This window comes from Petaurus breviceps, unplaced genomic scaffold (assembly GCF_028583685.1).
Source record: "Petaurus breviceps papuanus isolate PSGF00001 unplaced genomic scaffold, PetGlider_PUasm1.0 558, whole genome shotgun sequence".
Classification (NCBI taxonomy): domain Eukaryota; kingdom Metazoa; phylum Chordata; class Mammalia; order Diprotodontia; family Petauridae; genus Petaurus; species Petaurus breviceps.
The window spans coordinates 2,307,759-2,331,488 of NW_027186376.1; the positions used below are offsets into that span (position 1 = coordinate 2,307,759).

At 37.4% G+C, this 23,730-nt stretch overlaps 1 protein-coding gene across 3 annotated transcripts in view; it reads right to left on the minus strand.

The window, feature by feature from the left end:
- REDIC1 (regulator of DNA class I crossover intermediates 1) overlaps window positions 1–23,079 on the minus strand; it is a 38,013-nt gene extending 14,934 nt beyond the window's left edge. The window contains exons 1-6 of one of the 3 annotated variants that reach the window (XM_069102898.1): window positions 22,971–23,079; window positions 19,646–19,685; window positions 7,958–8,093; window positions 5,931–6,060; window positions 4,217–4,265; window positions 2,877–3,062 (exon numbers count right to left, since the gene is read on the minus strand). In XM_069102898.1, the coding sequence (XP_068958999.1) occupies window positions 2,877–3,062; window positions 4,217–4,265; window positions 5,931–6,060; window positions 7,958–8,093; window positions 19,646–19,685; window positions 22,971–22,993 (564 nt within the window). In that variant the 5' untranslated portion in view covers window positions 22,994–23,079. The other 2 variants (XM_069102897.1, XM_069102899.1) reach the window with 2 other exon arrangements.
- Window positions 23,080–23,730: the final 651 nt, after the last annotated feature.

Consider the following 23,730-nt stretch of genomic DNA (forward strand, 5'->3'; position numbering starts at 1 on the left):
CATAACATAACATAACATAACATAACATAACATAACATAACATAACACAACATAACACAACATAACACAACGATAAACAATATAATATAATGACTAAACGAATTTACTTATTCAGTGCTATACCAATCAAACTACCAAAAATGTATATAAAGCTGGAAAAAGTAATGACAAAATTCATTAGAAAGAACAAAAGTTCAAGAATTCTCAATGAAGGAATTAATGGGAAAAAATGCAAAGGAAGGTAGCCTAGCCATACTAGATCTTAAACTGTACTGTAAAATGGAAACCATCAAAAGTATCCGGTAGTGGCTCAAAGAGTGGTGAATCAGTGGAAATGATCCAGTACACAAGTCATAATAGTAAATGACTATAGTAATCTAGAATTTGATATACTCAAAGATTTCAGGTTTTGGAACAAGAACTCTATTTGACAACTGCTGGGCAAACTGGAAAATAGTACAGCAGAAACTAGGTATAGATCACCATCTCACACTGTATACCAAGATAAAATCAAAATGGGCACATGCTTTAGACATAAAAAGTGATACCATAAGCAAGTTAGGAAACTAAGGAATAGTTTCAGATTGTTTCAGATCTATGGAGAAGGAAGTATTCACCACCAAACGAGGTAAAGAGAGTATTATAAAATGTAAAATGGATAATTTTGATTATATTAAATTAAAAAATGTTTGCACAAATAAAACCAAGATTAGAAGGAATTAAGAAAGCTGAGAAATCATTTTTAAAGCAAATGTCTCTAATAAAGGCCTAATTTCTCAAATATAGTGAGTCAAATTTATAATACCAGTCATTTCGCAACTGATAAATGATAAAAAAATTAGTTTTCAGATGAAGAAAACAGCTATCTAGTTATATAAAAATGCTCTAAATCACTATTAATAGGAGGAATGCAAATTAAAACAACTTTGAGATACCATCTCACACCTATCAGATTGGCTAAAATGATAGAAGGGGAAAAAGACAAATGTTGGAGAGGGTGTGAAAAAAGTAGAACATTAATATACTACTGGTAGAACTGTGAACCATTTTGGAGAACAATCTGCAATTATGCCCAAAGAATTATAAAATGTTTTATCCAGCAACACCACAATTATATCTGTTTCTCAAGGTGATCAGGGAAAAAGGAAAAATAACTTATATGTTCTAAAATACTTGTAACAGTTTTTTGTAGTGGCAAAGAACTGGAAATTGAAGGAATGTCCATCAATTGGGTAATGGCTAAAGAAGTTGTGTTACATGATTGGGATAGAATACTACTGTGCTGCAAGAAATGATGACACAGTTGATTTTAGAAAAAAAATATGGAAACACTTGCATGAAATGATGAAAAGTGCAGTGATCAGAATGAAGAGAATGTTGTGTACTGTAACAGCAATATTGTCCAAAGGATAATTGTGAACAACCAAGTTATTCTGAGTACTGTACACACTTACATCAGCTGTCTAGGACCCATAAAGAAAGAGGCTGTAAGCCTCAAGAGAAAAAAGTGATAGACAGACATGACATATGCACAGGATGGTTTTACACAGATCAAATTTTGCCCCCTTCTAGTAAGGGGGAGAGGGAGGGAGTTGGTTCAGGGCTTAAAATGTAACAAAAAGAAAGAAAGAAAGAGAAAAAAAGAAAAAGTTCTGATCGGAGCACTAGTATTCAGTTGAAGAACTGCTGACTGTGGAGGGATAGGAGTCCACCTGGCCTAGGGTGTTTGCCCACCATGAGATTTTCCAGGAGTTATGAGTCAAATCTGTGTTTTTCCTATTGCAGTGCATTCTGGAACAGAAGGAACTGGGGCAAAAGAAGCATTAGACATGTAATAGTTACATTTAAAAATTCTAATAACAAATGCCAAATTTTGCAAGGGATCAAGAGAAAGACTGTCTAACACAAAGAAAATCCAAATACTATTAGACTATTCTGCTCTGACCAGAAGCTCTAAAGGCAATGAAATAATATGTTACAAAAAGCAATGGATCTCCAGATACAGCCCAAAGTGGCATACCCTGTACACTGGAGAAGAATCATAAATGAAAAAAAGTGGGTAAGAATTAGATAACTAAGTAAGAGGAAGAAAAAAAAAGAATCAATAAGCTAAGCAAAACTCTAAAACTAGTAAAGGAAGTGACGATCCAAACTCTAAAGCAAGAGGAAAGAGTGACAACCAGGAGTGGAGTTTAGTGTGAGGGAAAGAGAGTCAATCGGAATTAGGGTTATCTTAAAACAGACTACACAAAAATCACTGAAATTTTCTCAGAAAAAGAAGAGCAAAGTAAAACTCTAAATCGGGGAGAGGAGAGAAGCAGCATCACAGACATGAATAGTGGAAAACACACCTTACCTTCATGTGAATGTATTAAACAATCGAATAAAATGAGTGATAGAACAAACAAACAAAATACAATTTGTGAGTTTATAAGAAACACACCCCAAAAGCAAGACATTCACACACACACACACACACACACACACACACAGAAGGTAGAACAAAATTGGAAGAAATACAGAGAACTAAAATTTAGATTAAAAAAAAAACTAAAAAATGACTTTAATGTGGTCCAAAGTTTTTGGAAATTCAGAGACTAAAATATTTTCTAAATGCCTATCAAAACAGAAATTTAAATATATTTTGTGGGGGCAGGTAGGTGGCGCAATGAATAGAGCACCGGCCCTGGAGTCAGGAGGACCTGAGTTCAAATCCAGCCTCAGACACTTAATGCAAAAGCTAGCCGTATTACCTTGGGCAAATCACTTAACCCCAACTGCCCTCCAAAAAGTAATAATAAATAAATAAATAATAAATAGATTTTGCAAAAATCTAATAGAATGAAATTTTTGTGAAAACTTTAGCTTGAGAATACCTGTTCGATCGGCTTTTCTTTACATGTAAATTTCCAAGGATTTGGCATCACACTGTTAGTAAAATCTTGTTTTAGATTATTTGCAGTATTCGAAGTCCATGCAGTTGAAAAAGAGAGAAAATTGTTGTTTTCTATTTTTTTAAGCTGATTTTCTGGTGTAATGTATGAATCCATCACTCCTGACAACTATAAGGAAAAATACATTCTAATTACTATAAATTTAATAATTGTGGAAAACAGACCAATTAAAATAAATACAAGGTCATGTACTACAATTAAAAAATATCAAAAGGAAAATCTTAAATATCAAGAACGATAATTAAGGAATGAGAATAATTGTGATTAACCATAACAAATTATAGTTTTTTTAGGAATCTCTATCAATTATGTGATTTTGTGATATGGTTTTAATAACTTCATCCTTAAATCATCATCTCTCTAATGATATTTCCTAATACAAGAGATCTTAGTTTGATGAATCATTTTTGTAATTCAAATAAAAGGGAAGTCAGGATTCTGTGACCTCTGATTGCCAGAGGCACACCCAAAAGGAAAGGGCTCGGAAGGTATGAAGGACAACGACTTGACAATAAAGCATTATCATTGCCTACTGGCATACCATGCCATAAGAGCTCTACTAAGGGTATTTAATATAAGTATATTAGGCCATAAAACCTCTATTAGCCTTAAATAGAACTCACTGCAGCAGATCATCCTCAAGGGGAAGCCACCATATTTATTAGACTACCAGGAATCAAATCAACAAGTCAATAATCTTTTATTTAGTGCCTACATCCCATGCCATACCACATAGAGAGCTCAGTGATTCTCTGATCTTTCTGACAGCACAGTTAGCTCTGCAATATGAAGGCCAATTTAAAAACAATGTCTCAGAAGACATGATGGGGGATTGTTTTATATGGGCCAACTATAGGTAACCTTAAAAGAAGAGTGCCCTTGTTAGGGTTACTCATAGCACAATGTTTTCCTAAGGGTAAACTGCACTTAAGATTTCACATTTCAGGGAAAAGAAAAGTCTGAGAGAAATATAAACAGTCTATGTCATAATTTGATAAAACATAAAGTGATTTGGTCAATAATGTTTTCACATATGGATTGCTCATTAATAATATGAAACCAAATTAAGTATCAATAAATAAACAGCCATTCTGAGCTTTATTAAAACAGAATTATTTTCAAAGGCCATGCAAACAAGTCAATCCCATATTACATATACCACTAGTATCTAAAAATGATATCAATAAATAAATACCCCATCTCTAAATGTAGGTGTTCTTAGCTAAAAAGTATTAGTCCAATTATTTTTAAAACAACCTTACCTCATCTGAGCCAGATCCTTTCTTAATGTCTATCCTTTGATGACGCCTACTACTGAAAATTTACAAGAAAAAAATGATAAGTTACAACACAAACTTGACTTCAAAACAATCTAATATCTCTGTAATATATCTGAAATATGTACTCTTCTACATAAGATTGTGGAAACTTATAAAACCAATAAGGGCTTTCCATTCAAATAAAATGTTCAAGGTCTATGATTATATCATCTAATTTTAAAGGTATTAACTGAATTGAGTAGTGAGAGAAATGATTATTTCTCTCATATTAATAGCCAATTATTAAAATTCTTGAGACTCAAGTTGTTGGGGGTTTTTCTGTCTCATCTACTTGTCCAATCTCTCAAGGAGAGGGCTGATGGAAGATAGAATTAACATTTTGAATACTGCTACTCCACAAAACACTAGCTCAGACTTGGTTGGACGATACTGATTCTTTGACCAGAGCTAGGATTGGTCTGGGTATAGTGATAGTCTGTCACTATCTTAGCCTCTCACTGCAGTGAGCTTGCTTCTCTTTGTAAAGTCCACCTCTCATTAACTGCTAAACAGAGTTGATCACCACCCTTAGGTCTTTCAGGGACAGATAAGCCATGAGCCTGCTGCCATGAAGGCTTTTGGCATTCGAGAATGCCACTAGCCTTTTATTTTAAATGCTGGCATTATTAATAAAAGGATTCAATAACCCAGAAATTATGTCTCTTAAACTTTCAGATCAGCAAGATTATAAATACACTGAGGCATTTGAGATCAATGAAGAATTTTGGGGTGCCGGGTCACAAGAGGGAAACACAAGAATTTAATAGAAATCCTATGGCACCTAGGTTCCCTCCAAGAATCATCTCCCTGTACTTTATTAATTAAGGGGAAGCCAGATAAAGAAACAATGTCATCCTTCAGCATTCCCATCTGTCGACAACAGACTAGGCTGCCAATCAGTAATCAGGCCAACTAGCAACTATTAATTATTACTGGAAGGCCTGATCAAGAATGACAATTCAGTCAGTCAAGGATATGGGTTAAAAGGTAGTTTCCTCTACTTAGAATTTAATTAATTGCACTATATAAACATAAAAATCTTGCATAGAGCTTTAGTATCTAGGAGGTTTGATACTGGAATCATGAATTCATAGAATCAACCTTTTCATTGCAAATGAGGAAACTGAGACCCAAAGACAAAAAGAAATAATTTTGCTCAAACTCCCAGAGATAGCAAGGAGCATATAAAAGAAGAACCTAGATCCTTTGATTCTAAATCCAGGGCTCTTTCCATCATTTTTACCAAATTAGGAATTCTTGACACAGGAGCTTATAACCAGAAGAAACTTGGGAGACTACTTCAATCTCCTTATTGACAAAGAAAAGACAAAGAAACACACCCAGAAGGATCAAGAGATTCCACAAAAACTGGTTTATCCAGAGTTTGAAAAACACGGACGAAGGTCCATACTTGTGAGGGCAGATAAGGAGAGGTATCAGCTTTGTCACCTGACAAATTCCAGAGCACTCGTTTTACAAAGGCAAAATACGATTGTCGAGAAATGAATAATGGTAAGAATGAGAACAGAGTAACACTATGTCCCACTCTGAAATACACAATCAGGTAAACAGGTAGTGACAGAAACCAATTTAAAGCCTCTTAAAAACACCCTTCATATAAAAACACCCTTCAGTATAACACCCAGTTTGAAATTACCTGTTTTTTGTGTCAAGGCAGAGGTTGGATGCTTTATAATGAGAAGGCACTGAAAATCCTAAATTGGGCCTTCTTATAGGTATCTTTGTGTTCCTACTTAGATCCACAAAGGTTGGCTTTCTCATAGTGGCTGTAATGAAAAAGTTCAAATTTTTTAATAACGTAAAACAATGCATCTTTACTAAACTTTTTTTTTTTACCATATTGAATTCAATTCAACAAGAATTTATTGATTGTCTACTATGTACAAATTTGGGAAAGATTTTTGCCCACAGATGTGGCAAAATTGAATTTCCATCATTCTATTTGGTAAATCAAAACTCTAACCTAAATTTTATATCTTCATTTTATCTCTCTGCAATTTCGTTTGTTTCATGATTACTATAAAATGTAAGCAGACATGGCTTGCTTCAGAGAAATTTTCAATAAGCATGAAGAAAATGCCCATTTGTATCTCTCCCCAAAGAGGAATGCTTAAACATCTAATAAAGTGCCCCTCATAAATAATTAGCTAAAATGAAAAGTAGAGAGTTTTGTTCATATATAGTATTTACATGTATGCATATATACATACACACATACATTATACACACATGCATCTGCATGTATATGTACACACACCTTTAAAGAGGGTGTAGTTTGGCCCCAAGTCAGTGACTGGCATCTTACATTTATGCCACCTATCACCCTCCCTCTTCTCCTCACAACACACAGGGGTGTGATCCCCATGCCCACATAAGTTTCATTCTGTCATACATACATAGAAATATGTATTTCCCCCCTAAATATGCAAAACTAAGAAACTCTTGAAAGATTTAATAAATTAAAGAAGCCTTAAAAGATGAACCAGGAATTCATAACATTTGTCAAAATCTGTGGCTATTGTTAAGTATATAAATATATAAAGTTATCAGAGGCCTCTAAACTTACATAAAATACAGTATCTGCCTAAAATATTGGAAAGAAGCTAGATAATAAAATAGCGATGAAAAGGGAAAATGTCATAGCATTCATCCCATGATACTTAAGCATAAATGGGGCAAGTTATTTTTCCAAACTTTTAAAACATAATTTGCAATAGGTGCTGGCAACTCCTGAGAAGGCGGATGCCCAGTTGAGAAGTCCTGTTTATAAAGCATCTGGAAGAGAAAAATACCCTGCACCAACTAGAGATCCACTTGGAATATTCTTTTAAATTTGCATTCTTTTACAATGTAAATATTCACTGAGGGGATTCTGCCTATCAGCCATTTATACCTCAGCATGATTAAATTATTCACATAATCAGCGCATTTTCCCCTTAAAACTGAAGTAATATCCTGACAGAGGGACTGCTTACTGATGACTGACGATCTGAGAAGTGAATACTTTCTGAAAAAGGGCAGACCCCATGCCAAAATGGGAGCCTTTGGCTACCCAGAAGGTAGCATGAGCTAATACAGAGGGCGTATCAGCGTGAAAGGCCAAGGGCCATGGAAGGCAGAAGGATAACAAATACAAACTGTGTACTTAATGCGATTGAAAATTATTTCTTTGCCTACTTTAAAGGCTATTAGCATATTGTTATTACAATAGTTTTGAATTTTCTAGTTACTTATTACAATTTTTGCCACTATAAAAACTCTATTGCCAGTTTTATTAAAATGTCCTTACAACAAATTTAAGTTAACCCCTCAAGAATATTTAAAGAGATATGGAAAGAATGAGTTAAAATAAAATAAGCCAGGAAAATGTTTACTTTACAAATATTTAAAGCTAATTCAAAACAACTTCTCTAAGAATCTAATAAGAACTAATAAAAAGATATTTATATCTTGTAATATTCACCTACTTACACACAGATTTATTTATATACACATATATACACACATGTATGTATACATACACATGATGTAATATATTGTATGCTTTAAAGTAAATATAAGCAGTACATGATTCTAGATGAATGTACAGATATTAGCCACTGCCTCCTAATTCTAAAGCTATTACTGTATGATTCTCAGAATGAAGTTCAAATATTTACTCACCAGGTTCTCCCTTCTTGGTAGAGATATGATTTACCATACACAAATTGACAAGATCTAAACTGACTGAAGCATTTTCAGAGGGTGAAAAATCTTCCAGAATCTTCTTCGATTTTAGCTTTTTCTTTTCAAAATATTCCTACAATATTTCAAGGTAAGGGAAAATAGCATTTGTTGTAGTTGTGCAGAATTAATTTAGTAATAGATTATTGCAGTTAGCGTGATAATGGGGATTTGTGTTAATAAATATATTATTAAAGATTCATAAACATAATTTGAGGCAATAATTTTATATTTTTCCATCCTGTAGCCTTTTAAATTTGCACCTATTTAATTTAGGCAAAATAAATCAAAGTTAGTTTCTAGAAAATCTTTTGAAGATCTTCAATTTCACAACTTGCTATAAGCTTTCTTTTAGAAAATAAGTGATCGATAACAGCTTTCATGGAAAACTCCCCACGGACGGGGATTCAGAGATCCCTCTGGAAAGTTTGAAGCCTTGGTGAGAAAAATGCCAGACCTAATAGAACTTCCTTCACTTGTGGTGTTGATTATGAGGATCTCTTTAAGGAAGGTACCTCGGAAAAGAGGAAGGCCTTACAGAGTGATAACAAGAACAAAGCTCTGACCTGACCCAACCGCTTAGCATACTCTGGTCTCAAGACTTTGGGCAATTTGCAGCATTACCCTGCACACAAACCCTATGCAGGGTCAGATGGATACCACAGGAGTATACAACATATGGAAAATTACCCCCAGAACACCAGAGCCCACAGTGGCTTTATTTACTATGTTCTTTCATGAAAAGGTCTTACCTGTCAAGTCAATTATTTCTGCCACTACAGAATGAGAGGCTAATTTAGAAACACCAATACAGAGGTTTGAGATCTCAAGGGCTGTTCTCATTAGGGACACTGGCAATAGCTATTTACTTCTTGCTATGACAGATCAAGCTGCCCTGCTTCCCTGACTGTGTTAACAGAGACTTTCTGAAAGGCTGAAAATTCCTAGGAAAAATACCAGAAAGCGATCGTTCAATGAGTATTTATTAAACATTTACCATGTATCAGGCACTGTGCTAGCTGCTTGTAATAGAAGTACACAGAATAAAAGCTCTACTCTCAGAAAGCAATCACTATACTTTTTCCACAAGTAGAAGAAATGCTTTTTTAAAAAATGGTATTATTTAGACTAATAATTCCATTAGGTTGGGAAACTCACAGTGAAAAAAACACTAATGCAGAATGGCAATTATTATACATAAATTCTAAAAACCCCAACTCCAGGATGAAATATTAAAAGTAACAAGAATAAAACAATTTAAACAGGAGTTTAGAATACACAGTTAGAATTACACAAGACCTAGCATCAGAGACATTAAAAGACTGTAAATCTTGGAATACCATGTATTGAAGAGCAAAATAACTAAGTCTCCAGCCAAAAATATCACACCCAGCAAAGTTAAGCATAATATTGAATAAAAAAAATGGTTACTTGATCAATGATCAGACTTTCAAAACTTTGTTTTTTTTTTAAAAAAAAACCCTTAACTTAATAGAAGATTTGACATACGAGAGCCAAGAGAAATATAAGGTACATGCCAAAAACTGATTATAAGGAATTCAATAAGGATAGACCATTTCCTTTTTATATATGCAAATGTAAAATGTATTTCTAAGAGTCTTATTAATAATTGGGTAGCTCATAAGAAAGATTGGGTTAAACCTGAGTATTTAAAAAGTAAAACCATTTAGGAACAGCTTAAAAGAGTAATTATTTTATACAAATGAGGTGCAAAAGGAAGAATGGACACAGAAGAATTAGATGGGGCAGGAAGGTTGGTAGCTCTGGTAACCTAGTTTCATCAGGAATGGGTTTAAGAGGGAACAATGCATATATATTTAGAAGAGTAAAAAAGTCTTCTAATTCAGAAGAAATAATATGGTAGGAGCATAGGGAGGTGGGGAGAGGACAAGGGAGGGATATTTTGAGGGGGAGGGTAAGGGAATAGGTAAAAAAGGGGTAGAAAAGGGTGTTTAGAATTATGGGGATGGGAGGATAGGTGAGGGATCCTTAGAGGGGGTTGGCCAAAGAAATAGGAGGGTGAGGTGGCCGGTAAAAGTAAAGCAGAGGAGGCAGGAGGGGTAGGAAACAAGACATATGCACAAACATAAAAACAAAGATCAGGAGAAGAACTTTTTGGAAAGTATATTTTCATATATGTATGTATATGTATATATGTCTATGTATATATCTATAGCTATAGAAACAAAACTGTAGCCTTCTGTGGGGGGGGATGAAGAGAGAAAAAGAACAAAGTATGAAAGTGCACAGCAGAGAACAAAAGAAAACTCACAAGGAAGCAAAGAAAAGATGTACACTTCTCAATACAAGGTTATATTATTTATCTTACAGGCTTTCTTGAAATGAAAATTTATTGTTGCAATTTGTAATCCTCTCTGATGTTCTGCCATGTACATGACGTGCTTTTTTCCTTTCTTACTTTGTATTTAAGTTCCATTATTTAAGTTTATAGTTAGTCCAATTATTTTTTGGTTTTCTTTTCTTGATCTGCTCTCCAAATCTGTTGTTTTCCTTATAAGATGTTTTACTTTCTCTTCTATTTTTTCATTATCCATATCTTGTTTAATTATTTCTTGATCTTTCATAATTTTGCTGGCTTCACCTTGCCCAATTCTAATTTTCAAGCTGTCATCTTCTTTCTTAAGATTCTAGACCTTGGGGTGGCTAGGTGGCACAGTGAATAGAGCACCGACCCTAGAGTCAGGAAGGACCCGAGTTCAAATTTGGCCTCAGACACAACACAAAAACTAGCCATGTGACCCTGGACAAGTCACTTAACCACAATTGCCCTCCAAAAAGCAAAAAAAAAAAACCATTCTAGACCTCCTTTTCTAATTGGTTGACTTTCTTTTCATAATCTTCATGTTTTTCTTGGCTTATTCTTACTTTTTTTTTCTTAAGTTTTTCCTTCATCTCTGTCATTTGATTTTTAGTCTTTTTAAAGATCTTCTATGAATTCTTTTTGGGCAGGTGACCATTTGATGTTACTCTCTGGGGGTTTCTTTACTTCAATAGCCTCCTCTGAAGATGAACCCCCGGTCTTCTCTATTGCCACAGTAGTTTTCTATGGGTGGATTCTTTCTCCTTTGCCTGCACATTTTTTGTGCTAGTAGCTTAATTTTCATCATCCTCTCTAGCCCTGCTGTATGGGGCATGTCTTGCCCCAGATCTTCAGTTCTCCCCTCTAACCTGGAACCAATGCCAAACCTTCAGCCTCCTGTAAGCATGCACAGCCAGGGGCTTTCTGCCCCACTGCTTCTCTACGCACTGGTTGTGACTGCCACTCTCTTCATGGCCCAGCTGGGTCTGGTGTTCCTCGTCAGCAGAAGTTCCTTGATCTTCCTGGGCTTCAAAGCCCAACTTCCCTCATTATGCCCAGGGGTAAAAGTTCCTGTGGCTGGGGACTAGGCAGCTTTTCAACCAACTAACCCTGGGGTTTGCCACTTGTAAAGCTGACCCTAGCCTGGAGGGCTTTATTCTTCTCAAAGACCAAACCTGGTCCTGGGATTTTTCTACTGGTCTTCTCAAATTGTCCCAGGAAGAGTTCTGTTGTACCCCTATTCTTATTTATTTTTACCAGCACTTTGTTTGCACTAAGGTGCTATTTTCTCTCTTATGTGGGGGAAAATCTTGAGAGTTTGGAATTTTCTGACCATCTTCCCAGAATCCTCTCACCAATACATTTTTAAAAGCTAAAAATACATGTTGACTTTTGTTTTAATATTTGTGATTTTAATTTTTTCCAACCTCGTCCGACCATTTAAGAAAAAAAAAAAGAGAAAGACAGTAACATAAGCACGCTTAAGCAAAACATTCCCACATTGGTCATATCCACAAATGCATTTCTTATTCTGCAGGTTGGTCCATCATCTCCCTCTGGGGAAGCGGGCATCATCCTTCTTTATCGGTCCTCTGCAATCATTTAGCTCATCAGAGTTTTACAAAATGCTCATTTTAATGATGCTGCTATATCAATTGCTCTCCAGTGCTGCTCTCCGCGCTCTCCATCAGTTCATACAAGTCCTTCTGTGTCTTTCTGAATCTCTTTTCCCCTCATCCCTCCAGGATTCCATTTATTATATTCAAACACCACAATCTGTTCAGGTCTTTTATAATATGATGAATGGGGGGCATAGAAATGGAAATATTTTTATACATAAAATACGTTTTCCTCTTTTTTTTTATCTCTTCTGGGTATAGGCCTAGCAGTGGGATTGCTGAGTCCGAGGGCCTGCATTGTTTAGTGGCTTTTTGTGCAACTTCAAATTACTTTCCAGAACACTACCAATGTTCTACACCCACAGCGTGTAATATATACGTTTTCCCATAGCCACTTCAACATTTATAATTCTCCTTTTTGGTCATCTTTACCACTCTGACAGGTATGAAACAGAGCTGTAGAATTGCTTTAATTTGCATTTTTTCATTAGTAATGAATTGGAAACTCTTTTCACATGGCTACCAAAAGCCTGAGTTTCTTACCTTGAGAATTACTTGTTCATATCCTGATGGATCTTTTTCTTATGAATTTGAATCTCTTCCACATATATGTGTGCATAAATACATATGTATGTGTCTGTATGTCAGAGTCAGAATAAATCCAGTTAACACACAGGTCATCACCATGAGGCCATTAGAAAACGAAGTACAAATAACAATGATGTGGGAGGGAGGGGGAGAGAGACAGAGACAGAGAGAGAGACAGACAGAGAGAGAGAGACAGAGAGAGAGAGAGACAGAGAGAGAGAGAGACACAGAGAGACAGAGAGAGAGAGAGAGAGAGAGAGACAGAGAGACAGAGACAGAGACAGAGACAGAGACAGAGAGAGAGAGAGAGACAGAGAGAGAGAGAGACAGAGACAGAGAGACAGAGAGACAGAGAAACAGAGAGACAGAGAGACAGAGACAGAGAGACAGAGACAGAGAGGGAGACAGAGAGAGAGAGACAGAGAGAGACACACACACAGAGACAGACAGAGAGAGAAAGAGAGAGAGAGAGGGACAGAGAGAGAGACAGAGAGAGACAGAGACAGAGAGAGATGGAGAGAGAGAGACAGAGAGAGACAGAGAGAGAGAGAGAGAGATGGAGAGAGACAGAGAGACACAGAGAGAAAGAGACAGAGAGAGACAGAGACACAGAGACAGAAAGAGAGACAGAGAGAGACACACACACAGAGACAGAGAGAGAGAGAGACAGAGAAAGAGACAGAGAGACAGAGACAGAGAGAGAGAGACAGAGAGATGGAGAGAGAGAGACAGAGAGAGAGACAGAGAGACAGAGAGAGAGACAGAGACTGAGAGAGAGAGAGGGAGAGACAGAGAGAGACAGAGAGAAAGAGAGAAAGAGACAGAGAGATGGAGAGAGACAGAGAGAGAGAGAGAGACAGAGAGAGAGAGAGAGAGGAGACCATTATCAGAAAAATACGCAAGAAAGATTTTCCCCAGTTGTTTTCCTTTTAATTTTAGCTTTATTAGATCTGTTTGTGCAAAAACTTTTAAATTTTATGTAAACAGAGTTATCTATTTTATCTTCCATGACTCTCCCTCTTCCTTTTTGGTCATGAACTTTTGTCCTATCCATAGATTTAAGAGATAATTTTTTCGATGTTTCATTTTTTTTTGTTCTGTGACCTTTCATAACTAGGTCACGTATCTGTTTGGAGCTTACTATGGAAGGTCAAGATTTAAATCTGATTTCTTCCATAGAGCCATCCAAATTCCCCAGAAGTTTTCATAAAAAATTGAGTTTTACCAGTAGTTGTGGCTTTGTATTTGTTGAATACAAGGGTGTTAGGTTTTCTTCCATGTGCTGTATCTGCTTTTTTCACTGATTAATGTTTCTTTTTTTAAACTAATACCAAACTGAAATTATCAATTACTGTTTTGTAGTATAGTTTTAGTATAACCATACAGAATTAAAAAAAAAATATTGCTTGGTAGTAGCATTTTCTATCTGGTGCTTCTAGGCCCCCTTCATTCCATATTTCAAAAAGTTCTATCTTTTGAGATTCTTGACCTTTTTTCCCTCCTTATAAATATTTTTTATTTCTATAAAGTAATCCTTTGGTAGTTTGATTGAATGAAAAAATTTACTTAATGGATAAGTAAACCAAAATTTAAGTAGTATTGTCATTTCATTATACTCAAAAGCAATTAATATTTTCCCAATTATTTAGGTCTATATTTCTGTAAACAGTTGCCTGTATTTGTATTTGAAGAGTTTTGTGTGTATCTTGGAAGGTAGATTTCTAAGTATTTTATACATTCTGCAATAATTTTAAATAGAATTTCTGTGTCTTACTTAATTTTACTGTTTTTATAGAAGTGCTGATGATTTTTGCGGATTTATTTTATACCATTCAAGTTTGCTAAAGTTGTTTCAATTAATTTTTAGTTGTCTCTTCAGGCTTTTTAAAGCATACCATCATATTACTCTGCAAAAGTGATCACTGTTTCTCCTTCATCTATGAAAGCCCCTGAATTTCATTTCCTTGCCTCATTGACTGAGGCAGCATTTCTAGTACCGTGTCAAATAAAAGAGGTAACAGTGGCTACTCTTTTCTCACCCTTAAATTGATGGGAGAAGATTTTAGTTAATTGGCATGGCAAATAAGAGTAGCTCTTGGTTTAAGATATGTATTACCTATCATTTTAAGGAAAGTCTATTTAGTCCTATTTTTCTAGTGGGTCGTAGTTTTTTTTTTAAATGAAAGTGAGTATTGTGATTTTTTTCTCCATCTACTGATACATGATTTTTAAAAGAAATTTTATAAATATGTTTAGTTTATACTTTTCCTAATACTAAATTAACCCAATATTCCTCATAAAAATTCAGCCTGGTCATTGCATGTAGTCTTTGTGATTTTTTTGGTCCTTTATTAATATTTTATTTAAAAGTACTCATATATACATTTGTTAGAAATATTGGTCTATAGTTTTATTTTTCTCTTTTGATTCTCTCTGCTTTAGGTATCAAGATGATATCTGTTCCATAGAGGGAATTATATAATTTTCTGTGTAAGGTAATTTGGAAATGCATTCAACTGAATTCAGGCCACTAGACTGGCAATGGGTTTTGTTTCAAGTTTTAAATACATAATATTGTTTGTAGTACTGTTATGTTTCCAAAATTTCTCATATTACAAAATTTGGTAAACAATTCTATCACCTATGCTTTTACAAAAGCAACTTCTGTTATAATTTAGATATTATTAGGTTATGAGTTATAATAATAAGCTGAAAATTTTTTTTTAACTGTTAGCTTGTTTTATGTATTGTAATATTCTGAAGTCCTGCAATTTAAGAACTTAGAATCTTTCAGGTCTACCTATATCTAAGAGGAAGTTTCACCCCAAATTACTTGGCTGTCACTTTTTAAAATTATGAGAGTTGAGAAGAGTCAAAATAGAGAAAGGAAATTCTAAACCAGTTTCCCTAATGAACATTGATGCAATTTTTAAAATAAAACACGAGCAAAGATATTCCAGTTATATCACAAGGATCATGCACTATGGCCAGGTGGGATTTATACCAAAAATGCAAGGCTAGCTCAGTATTAGGAAAACCAGCAGCATAACTGACTATATCAATAACAAAACCAACAGAAATCATATAATTATCTCAACAGATGCAGAAAAAGTCTTCAAGAAAATATAGCACCCATTCTTATTAAAAACACTAGAGAACACAGGAATAAAGGGAGCTTTCCTTAAAATGATAATAAATATTTATCTAAAATCACTAGCTAGCATTTTCTGTAATGAGGATAAACTATAAGCCTTCCCAATAGAATCAGGGGTGAAGCAAGGATGCCTGTTACCACCTCTATTATTTAATACTGTACTAGAAACGTTAACTATAGCAATAAGAGAAGAAAAAGAAATAGACAAACTATATGAACACAATTATAAAACACTTTTCACACATAAAGTCAGATCTAAATAATTAGAAAAGTTATTAATTGGTCATTGGTAGGCCAAGCCAATATGATAAAAATGACAATTCTACCTCAATGAATCCATTTATTCAGTTCCATGCCAATCAAACTATCAAAAATTATTTTACAGTGCTAGAAAAAATAACAACCAAATTCACCTGGAAGAACAAAAGTTCAAGGATATCAAGAGAATCAATGAAAAAATTCAAAAGAAGGTGGCCTGGCCAAACCAGATCTGAACTGTATTATATAACAGTAATTATCAAAATACTCTGGTCCTGGCTAAGAAACAGAGTGGTGGATCAGTGGAATAGATTAAGTACAAATTACAATAAAGTAAAAGACCGTAGTAATTTAGCATATGATAAATCCAAATATCTAAGCTTTTGGAACAAAAACTCTATATTTGACAAAAAAAACTGCTGAGAAAACTGGAAAAGAGTATGGCAAAAACTGAGCCTAGACCAACATCTCACACAAAGTAAAGTCAAAATGGATACATGATTTACACATAAAGGGCGATACCATAAACAGATTAAGAGAGCATGGAATAGTTTATGTATTAGATTTATCAACAAGGGAAGATTTTAAGACCAAGAATATATAAGACAGCATTAAAAATATAAAATAAATAAATTAGATTATATAAAATTTAAAAGTTTTTGCACAGACACTTAAGCACCCACCCAGAAACACCTGGCCTTGTAACCTTGAGCAAGTTACTTAACCCCAATTGCTTAGGGGCAGCCAGGTGGCTCAGCGAGTAACAGCACCGGCTCCAGTGTTGGGATGACCTGGATCAAATCCGGGCTCAGATACTCAGCACCACACCCAGAAATAACTGGCCATGTAACCTTGAGCAAGTTACTTAACCCCGATTGCGAATAAAAAAAATTTTTTTTGCACAAACAAAGCCAATGCAACCAAAATTATAAGGAAAGCAGAAGTCAGGGTGGGGGTAAATTGCAACAAATGTGTCTAATAAGGGCCTCACTTCTCAAATACATAGTGAAGTGGGTAAAATTTTAAAAAATACAAGTCATTCCTCAATTGATAAATGGTCAGTATTTTCAGACAAAGAAATCAAAGATATCTGTAGTTATATGAAAAAAGTGCTCTAAATCACTTTGGATTAGAGAAATGCAAATTAAAAAACTCTGAGGTACCACTTCACACCTATCAGAGTGGCTAATATGACAAAAAAAGGAAAAGGTTGGATGTTGGAGGGGATATGGGAAACCTGGGACACTAATGCACTTTTGGTGGAGTTGTGAACTGATCCAACCTTTCTGGAGAGCAATCTGGAACTATGCTCAAAGAGCTATAAAACTGTGTATGTCTTTTGATCCAGCAATACAACTCCTAGGTCCATAATCCAAAGATATCCAAAATAAAGGGGAAAGGACCCATTTATACAAAAATGTTTATAGCAGCTCTTTTTGTGGTGGCCAAGAATTGGAAATCAAAGGGACACCATTAATTGGGAAGTGGCTAAGCAAGTTGTTCTATATCCTTGTAATATAATGTTTTTGTTCTATAAGAAATGATAAGCAGCAGGGTGCCAGTGAGTAAGAGCATCGGCTTCAGTGTTGGGATGACCTGGGGATCAAATCCGGGCTCAGATGCTCAGCACCACACCCAGAAATAACTGGCCATGTAACCTTGAGCAAGTTACTTAACCCCTATTGCTTTAAAAAAAATGATAAGCAGAATAATTTTAGAAAAACCTGGAAAGCGACGCATAGTGAAGCAAACAGAATTAGAAGTATGTTGTGCACAGCAATATTGCTGGATGATGAACTGAATGACTTAGCTAGTCTCAGCAATACTATGATCCAAGACAATGCCAATGGACTCATAATGAAGCGTACGGTACACCTCCAGAGAAAGAACTGATATGGTCTGAATACAGACTGAAGCAGGCTATTTTTCACTTTCTTTTTTTTTGTTCTTTTATTCATCTTCTTATACAAAATGACTGATATGGAGATGTTTTACATAATTGCCTATGTATAACCTGAATCTGATTGCTTACCATCTCAGGGAGGGAGACGGGGATGGAGGGAGGAAAGGATAACATTTGGAACTCAAAACTGTAAATGAAAAAGTTTTTTTTAAAAAAAGATGAATACATAGGTATAATTATTATGGTCACATACTTAAGATACACACTTTATAGCAATTTAATTAGCCACACTTAGTGATTAACTGGCAGAGGTTTTCACCCAGGATTATTACATCTTAGCTTCAGTTACACAGGATTTTTATATTTCTTTTCCTATCAAAGGGACAGTAGCTGATAAATGATTAACAAATTTAAGCAAAGCAAAGCCCTCAAGGCACTGATTATTGATGTCCCCTGTCACATCTTTTGACCGTATTCACTGACTTACTTCTTAGACTGTGCCATTGGTTGAGAGACAATGCTGACTTCTGGAGTTCTGAAAGGTCAAGAGATTGTGGCAGAGGAATCGCAGAATCAGAGTCCAGGTTGAGTTTTGCAACCTGCACTGCACAGAGGCTCTGGAGATTAAGGAGTCACCTTTTTGAATAATTTTTAATTTGAATTTATTAATTTTTATTAATTAATTTAATTTGAATAATTTTTGAATAATTATTAAGGCCTAAGACCAGTGGTAGCTGAGATGAGTTTTCAGCCCACAGACATACTGGATCTGGATATCAACTTGGGGCCAATGCAATGTAGGAAGTGAGTTTTTGGAAATGACGTTGTTTAGAGGAGAAAATGCCTGGAGAGGCTGTGGTAGGTACAGAAAGGAACTTTTTAAAAATTCAGAAATCTGGTCAGTACAATGGCCAACCACAAGCCCGGAGGGTTAATACCGATATTAATATATTAATATGTTACTCATCCCCTTGTAGGGGAATGAAGTACTCGAGAACAATGTGAGACATGCATTTGTTTTCCTTGACTATAAATGTTTGAAACAGATTTTCTTGGGCGGAGACGGAGAAGGTAAATTTTTGCTAATTGAATATATATATGTATGTATGATATATTGTATAATGTTTGTGTATATATATATAAATATATGCATGTATATAATTTTTATAACAAAGAGTGGATCTTCTCCCCTCTACTCTGCCTAACCTCCTAAGTTCATTTCCTCTGTATCATTCTTCATCTGTTACAAGCAGTAAAAAGTCTTTGCCAGGGTGGCAAACAAGGTATGCATAGAAGTCTATTTTAATCATGCACAGATGAGCGTTAACCCTCTCTGTAAGGAAAACGAGTTCGAATATTTCCCCTCTTATATATGCTAACTCAAATTTGTTTTAATATATCCAAGCTCTCCTGATTCGTCTGATTGATTCGACAAAGTTGATGTGACAGAATGATTACTGTGATTGTGTAGAAGCCAAAAGGGCCTCTCCAGGTCCACATGGATATTATGGAAGATTTTAACTTGAAAACCAAGTAAAGAGACTGAAATATCTCTAAAGAAATTTAACTTTTATTTCATCTAGTACACTGTTCCTGGCATAGAAGAGGGTCTTAAAAATGTTTGTTGAATGAGAGAATGATTATATTATTATACAAAGACTAATGAATGATTATACCTAGACTAACTGCTGAAAAAATTCATACATTGGAACACTGATCAATCAAGGATGAACTAAATATGAAAATGTAAGTATATTTACTTTACCTTTTGCTTTCTCATTTTCTGTTTAAACATAATTCTGGTCCTAGGTGTAGGTAGGAAAGAGAAGAAGAACATAAAATAAATATGGATAAGATCTTTAAAAAATTGATACTTTATTGAATCAAATCTAGTGAACTAAAATTTAAATATTTACATATTTATTTAGGCAAAGAAATAATGGGAATATTGTAAATATACTTTCATTTACTGTTTGATATGTACAAAATTCATTCAAATAAAAACTAGGATTCAAGAAAGTATATTTACAATAACCCAACTAAGCATAAGAATTAATTAATGCAATTTCTATGCTAGTTAACAATTGTATTTTACAAAAACCAGCTCTTATCAAATGTCAATGATTAATCAGCATTCTACAATTCTTTACTCTTATTCATACATATACTGAGACCAATAAGATAAAAACCTATCTTGTATGTCTGAAAATATTATAGCAACTATTACAGAAATTTCATTTGCACCAAGGTAATAAATTATTTGTAGTTGGAAACAAAACATTGGGAAAAATAGCCAGAAAAGACAGTTACAACAATGGCCGATTGCTAACTGAGTGGGACAGAGATCACCACCAAACTTTAAAATCAGTCTGAGTCAGAAGGTGGGAAGAGGCCTCTATTCTTTCTCATGAGAAAGGGCACAGCAAAATGTGGGCACTCGCTGGCTTCTGTTGTCCTGATCCTAACCTGGCCCACTCCCCTGTCCGGTCTCACCACTGGTCTGTGAGGTGGGCTCACAATCTCTCCATGAAAAATGAACTAAGTGGTACAAAGCAATTTCCGTTCTTCATCACACCTAATTTGTGCCCTGTCAGAGGACTGAGGCTTGCAAAGCCTCATCATGCCTTCCCTTTTATCAAATTTGGTGTTACCACAGCAGAAGAGGGCTAGTGGTGTGTTCTGTATGTTTTGTTACCTTATTACAAGTTATTCAAGAAATGGAACTGAACTTGTTTGCCACTTTTTGCAGAGTGAAACAAAACAGTGAGGGAACTTCCCTGGGGCCATGTCTCACAATCCCAAGGCTACTGCCTCAACTCTTCCCAAGGCTGCTGGCTGGTGCTTTTATCAGCAGCCTTGCTTCAGCAATTTTTATAGTTCTGTGGAAACTTGACCTCTTGCCATCTCTCTCACTAATCCACAAACTGTGACTACTAATGTTTCATCGCTTCTTTGGGCCTCAGTTTTCTCAGCTGTAAAATAAAAAAAACCGTATAGATGCCCTCTATTACCTTTTTCAGCTTAATTCCCTATAATTCCATAATCCTATGCCCTTTGTGCACTTCTAGTCTGAACTGTTAATTAATTTATGGAATTATGAAGTGGGGCAAGCAAGCCCAGTTCTTTGGCTACTTCCCAGCAAAGACCACTTTGGCAGTGGGAAATAAGGCTTTAGTCACACTTTAATAAGGCACAGAGGGTACAGAGATAAGCCACGAAGGGGGAGGGCATGGTACAGCGGCAGACAGTGAAGGGATGGGGATAGGGTGCTAGAAAAGGCAGGCAGAATGAGGAAGAGGATGGGGAGGGGGGGAGGCACTGGGAATCACGCATGTACAGCCATGCATTAGAGCTGGGAACACTTGGAACAGGGACCTACGGGGAGATGGGCGAGTGTTGGGGTAAGGAGAGAGGCATGAGGAGCCTGAGTTTAGGGGTTTGGGGGGGGACAGACTAGCTCTGTGCCACCTTGGGTTCAGTTCATTAATTGCTATTCATATCTGAATCATCTCAGAGTTAAAATACCCATGTCATCCCAAAGTCAGCAGCACTATTTGGTGTTCTGCTGGTCTTGGGAGAAAGACCTTCACTTAGAAAGGCCGAGGGCCCCCACTGCATGCAGGCCCATCTGGTCTGCGTCTTGCCTCTGGACCCAGTGGCTCTGGAGAAGAGTGCGAGCCTGGTGACTTTGCACAGCCTTCCCTGATTTCTGTCCAATTCGCTTGCAAGTCATGGCATCACCTTCCTGAAGTCCTGGTCCTCTTCCAGAACCAAGGGAAAAGAAGCACCGGTATCTGAAGCTCATGTGAGATTCACACACTACAGGCCCCAAAGGCCCTGAAAGCAAAGCCTAGACGGCTTCTCCTGGCTTTGCGCAGATTCTCAGGCTGTGAATTTTGGTTACTACATGATACAGCTTGGAAATCATGCCCCTTGATCTCTGAAATGGGCCGTATGTGACTTCTAGCTTCATCTTGGCAATCTTACGGCCTGCTATTGGTATTTTTTGCTGACTACTTATCAATTTACTTACTATACCAACTTGAAGGGGAGCAGGTGGTCAGGGGAATCAGGACACGTGGTCCCAAGCCTGTCCCATACTCTAGTGCTGGACAGAGTGCCATTCATGAATAACACATTTTAATACGTTTAATAAAACATTCATTGAGAAGACTATAATTTTGCCAAGTATTCCCAATACTGAAGGCTGATTTGTAAAATGACTTTTAGGCACAAGTGAGAATTGTGCTTCAAATATCAGAAACCTAACCCCCTCACAAACTGTCAACATTAACCTATACCCATACCAGCACAGAACACTGTTGTGACAATTTTTTCATTGACACGAATTAATAATTCACCTAAAACCAGCTGTTCGAGACACTGCAACTTCTTTGTATCCTTAGCACTGTGCCTAGTACATACTGTAGGTGCTTAATAAATGTTTATTGATTAATTAGTTGATCTAATATTAAAGATATTGCTTTATTAATAGTAAAGATATTGCTTTATCATTCCCTGTTTGATCATGGAACAACTCGGTCTAACTTTAGATGCCTCAATGTGATATGTAGTGACCCAGGGCTCACAAGATTAATAGAGCCATGATTAGGATCTGAAGGGGAAGGGGGCAAAGTTCCCAACTTTCCCAGGTCCCATCAATACAGTCCGTTTGCACTCAATGTCAGTGGTTCAGCGGCCCTTCCTGGCCCTACCTGGGATCCTCCGCCTGCCTGCCACAGCCTTACCTGTCAGGGCTGCGTTCCAGTCACGGTTTGATAGGTAAGTCAGGGCCTGCCTTGTGGAGTTGTGTTCCAATACCTGCTGAGCACGGGGGTGAGTGGCAGCTGCCCTTCAGTGAGGGGTGCCACACACACACACACACACACACACACGCATGCACACACACACGCGCGCACATGCATGTACGTGTGTGCATCATTATTTTATTATTTGTCAGGGTGCCCAGAACAAACAGCGCAGGGGCAGGGGCGGCCCTGGCTGCTGAGGGAGGCCCCGGGCGGACGGGGCAGACCCAAGGGAGCCGAGAGGACGGATCTGGAGACACCGCAGGGACCACAGCCGCTCACCTCGAGCCCCCGACCCAGTTCATCCCGCGCCGCCCGCTCGCGTCCCACCCGCCGCGCGTGGGGAAGCACGTGGACCTCGCGCGGCCGCCCGCCGTGACCCGAGGACGCGCCACGCGGGGCTGGCACCCTGAGGTCGGCGCTCCCCCCCAGTCCCGGCCGCGCCGCAGCTCCGGTCTCGCGGGATCGGCCCCTGCTTGGGCCGCGCGACCCCCCGGGCCGGGGTGGGGGGTGGGGGGGGAGCCCCGCGCGAGGCCGCGCCTCTGAAACGGCCCTGCCTCCTGCTTTAGGTGCCCTCACCCCTCCGCTGCAGGGCGGGCCCACGCGCGTCCGAAGGGGAGAGAGTTTTAGGAGAGAAAAGACTGTGACACAACCAGCTGGTCCTGTGTGGGAACACTCCGCGCCCCAGCAAGAGGGGACGCACATTCAGCTTCTGCGGCGCCAAGCGTGGCCCTCACACTGGTGGCACACTGAGGGGATCGCTCGTGACTTCTGCTGAGCATCGCTTTTGTTACATCATGACTTCCAGATCCCCTCCCGTCCTCCGTCCCCTGTGGAGAAGTCAAGCAATGTAGCAATGAGTTATACATGCGAGGTCACGCAAAACGTGTTTCCGTAATGCTTATTGTGAGAGGGAGGGAGGAGGGTCGGAGGGGAGGGGGGGGGGGAGGGGGGAGGGGGGGGGGGGGGGGAGGAAGGAAGGAAGGGGGGGAGGAAGGGGGGGGGGGAGGGAGGGAGGAAGGGAGGGAGGGAGGAAGGGAGG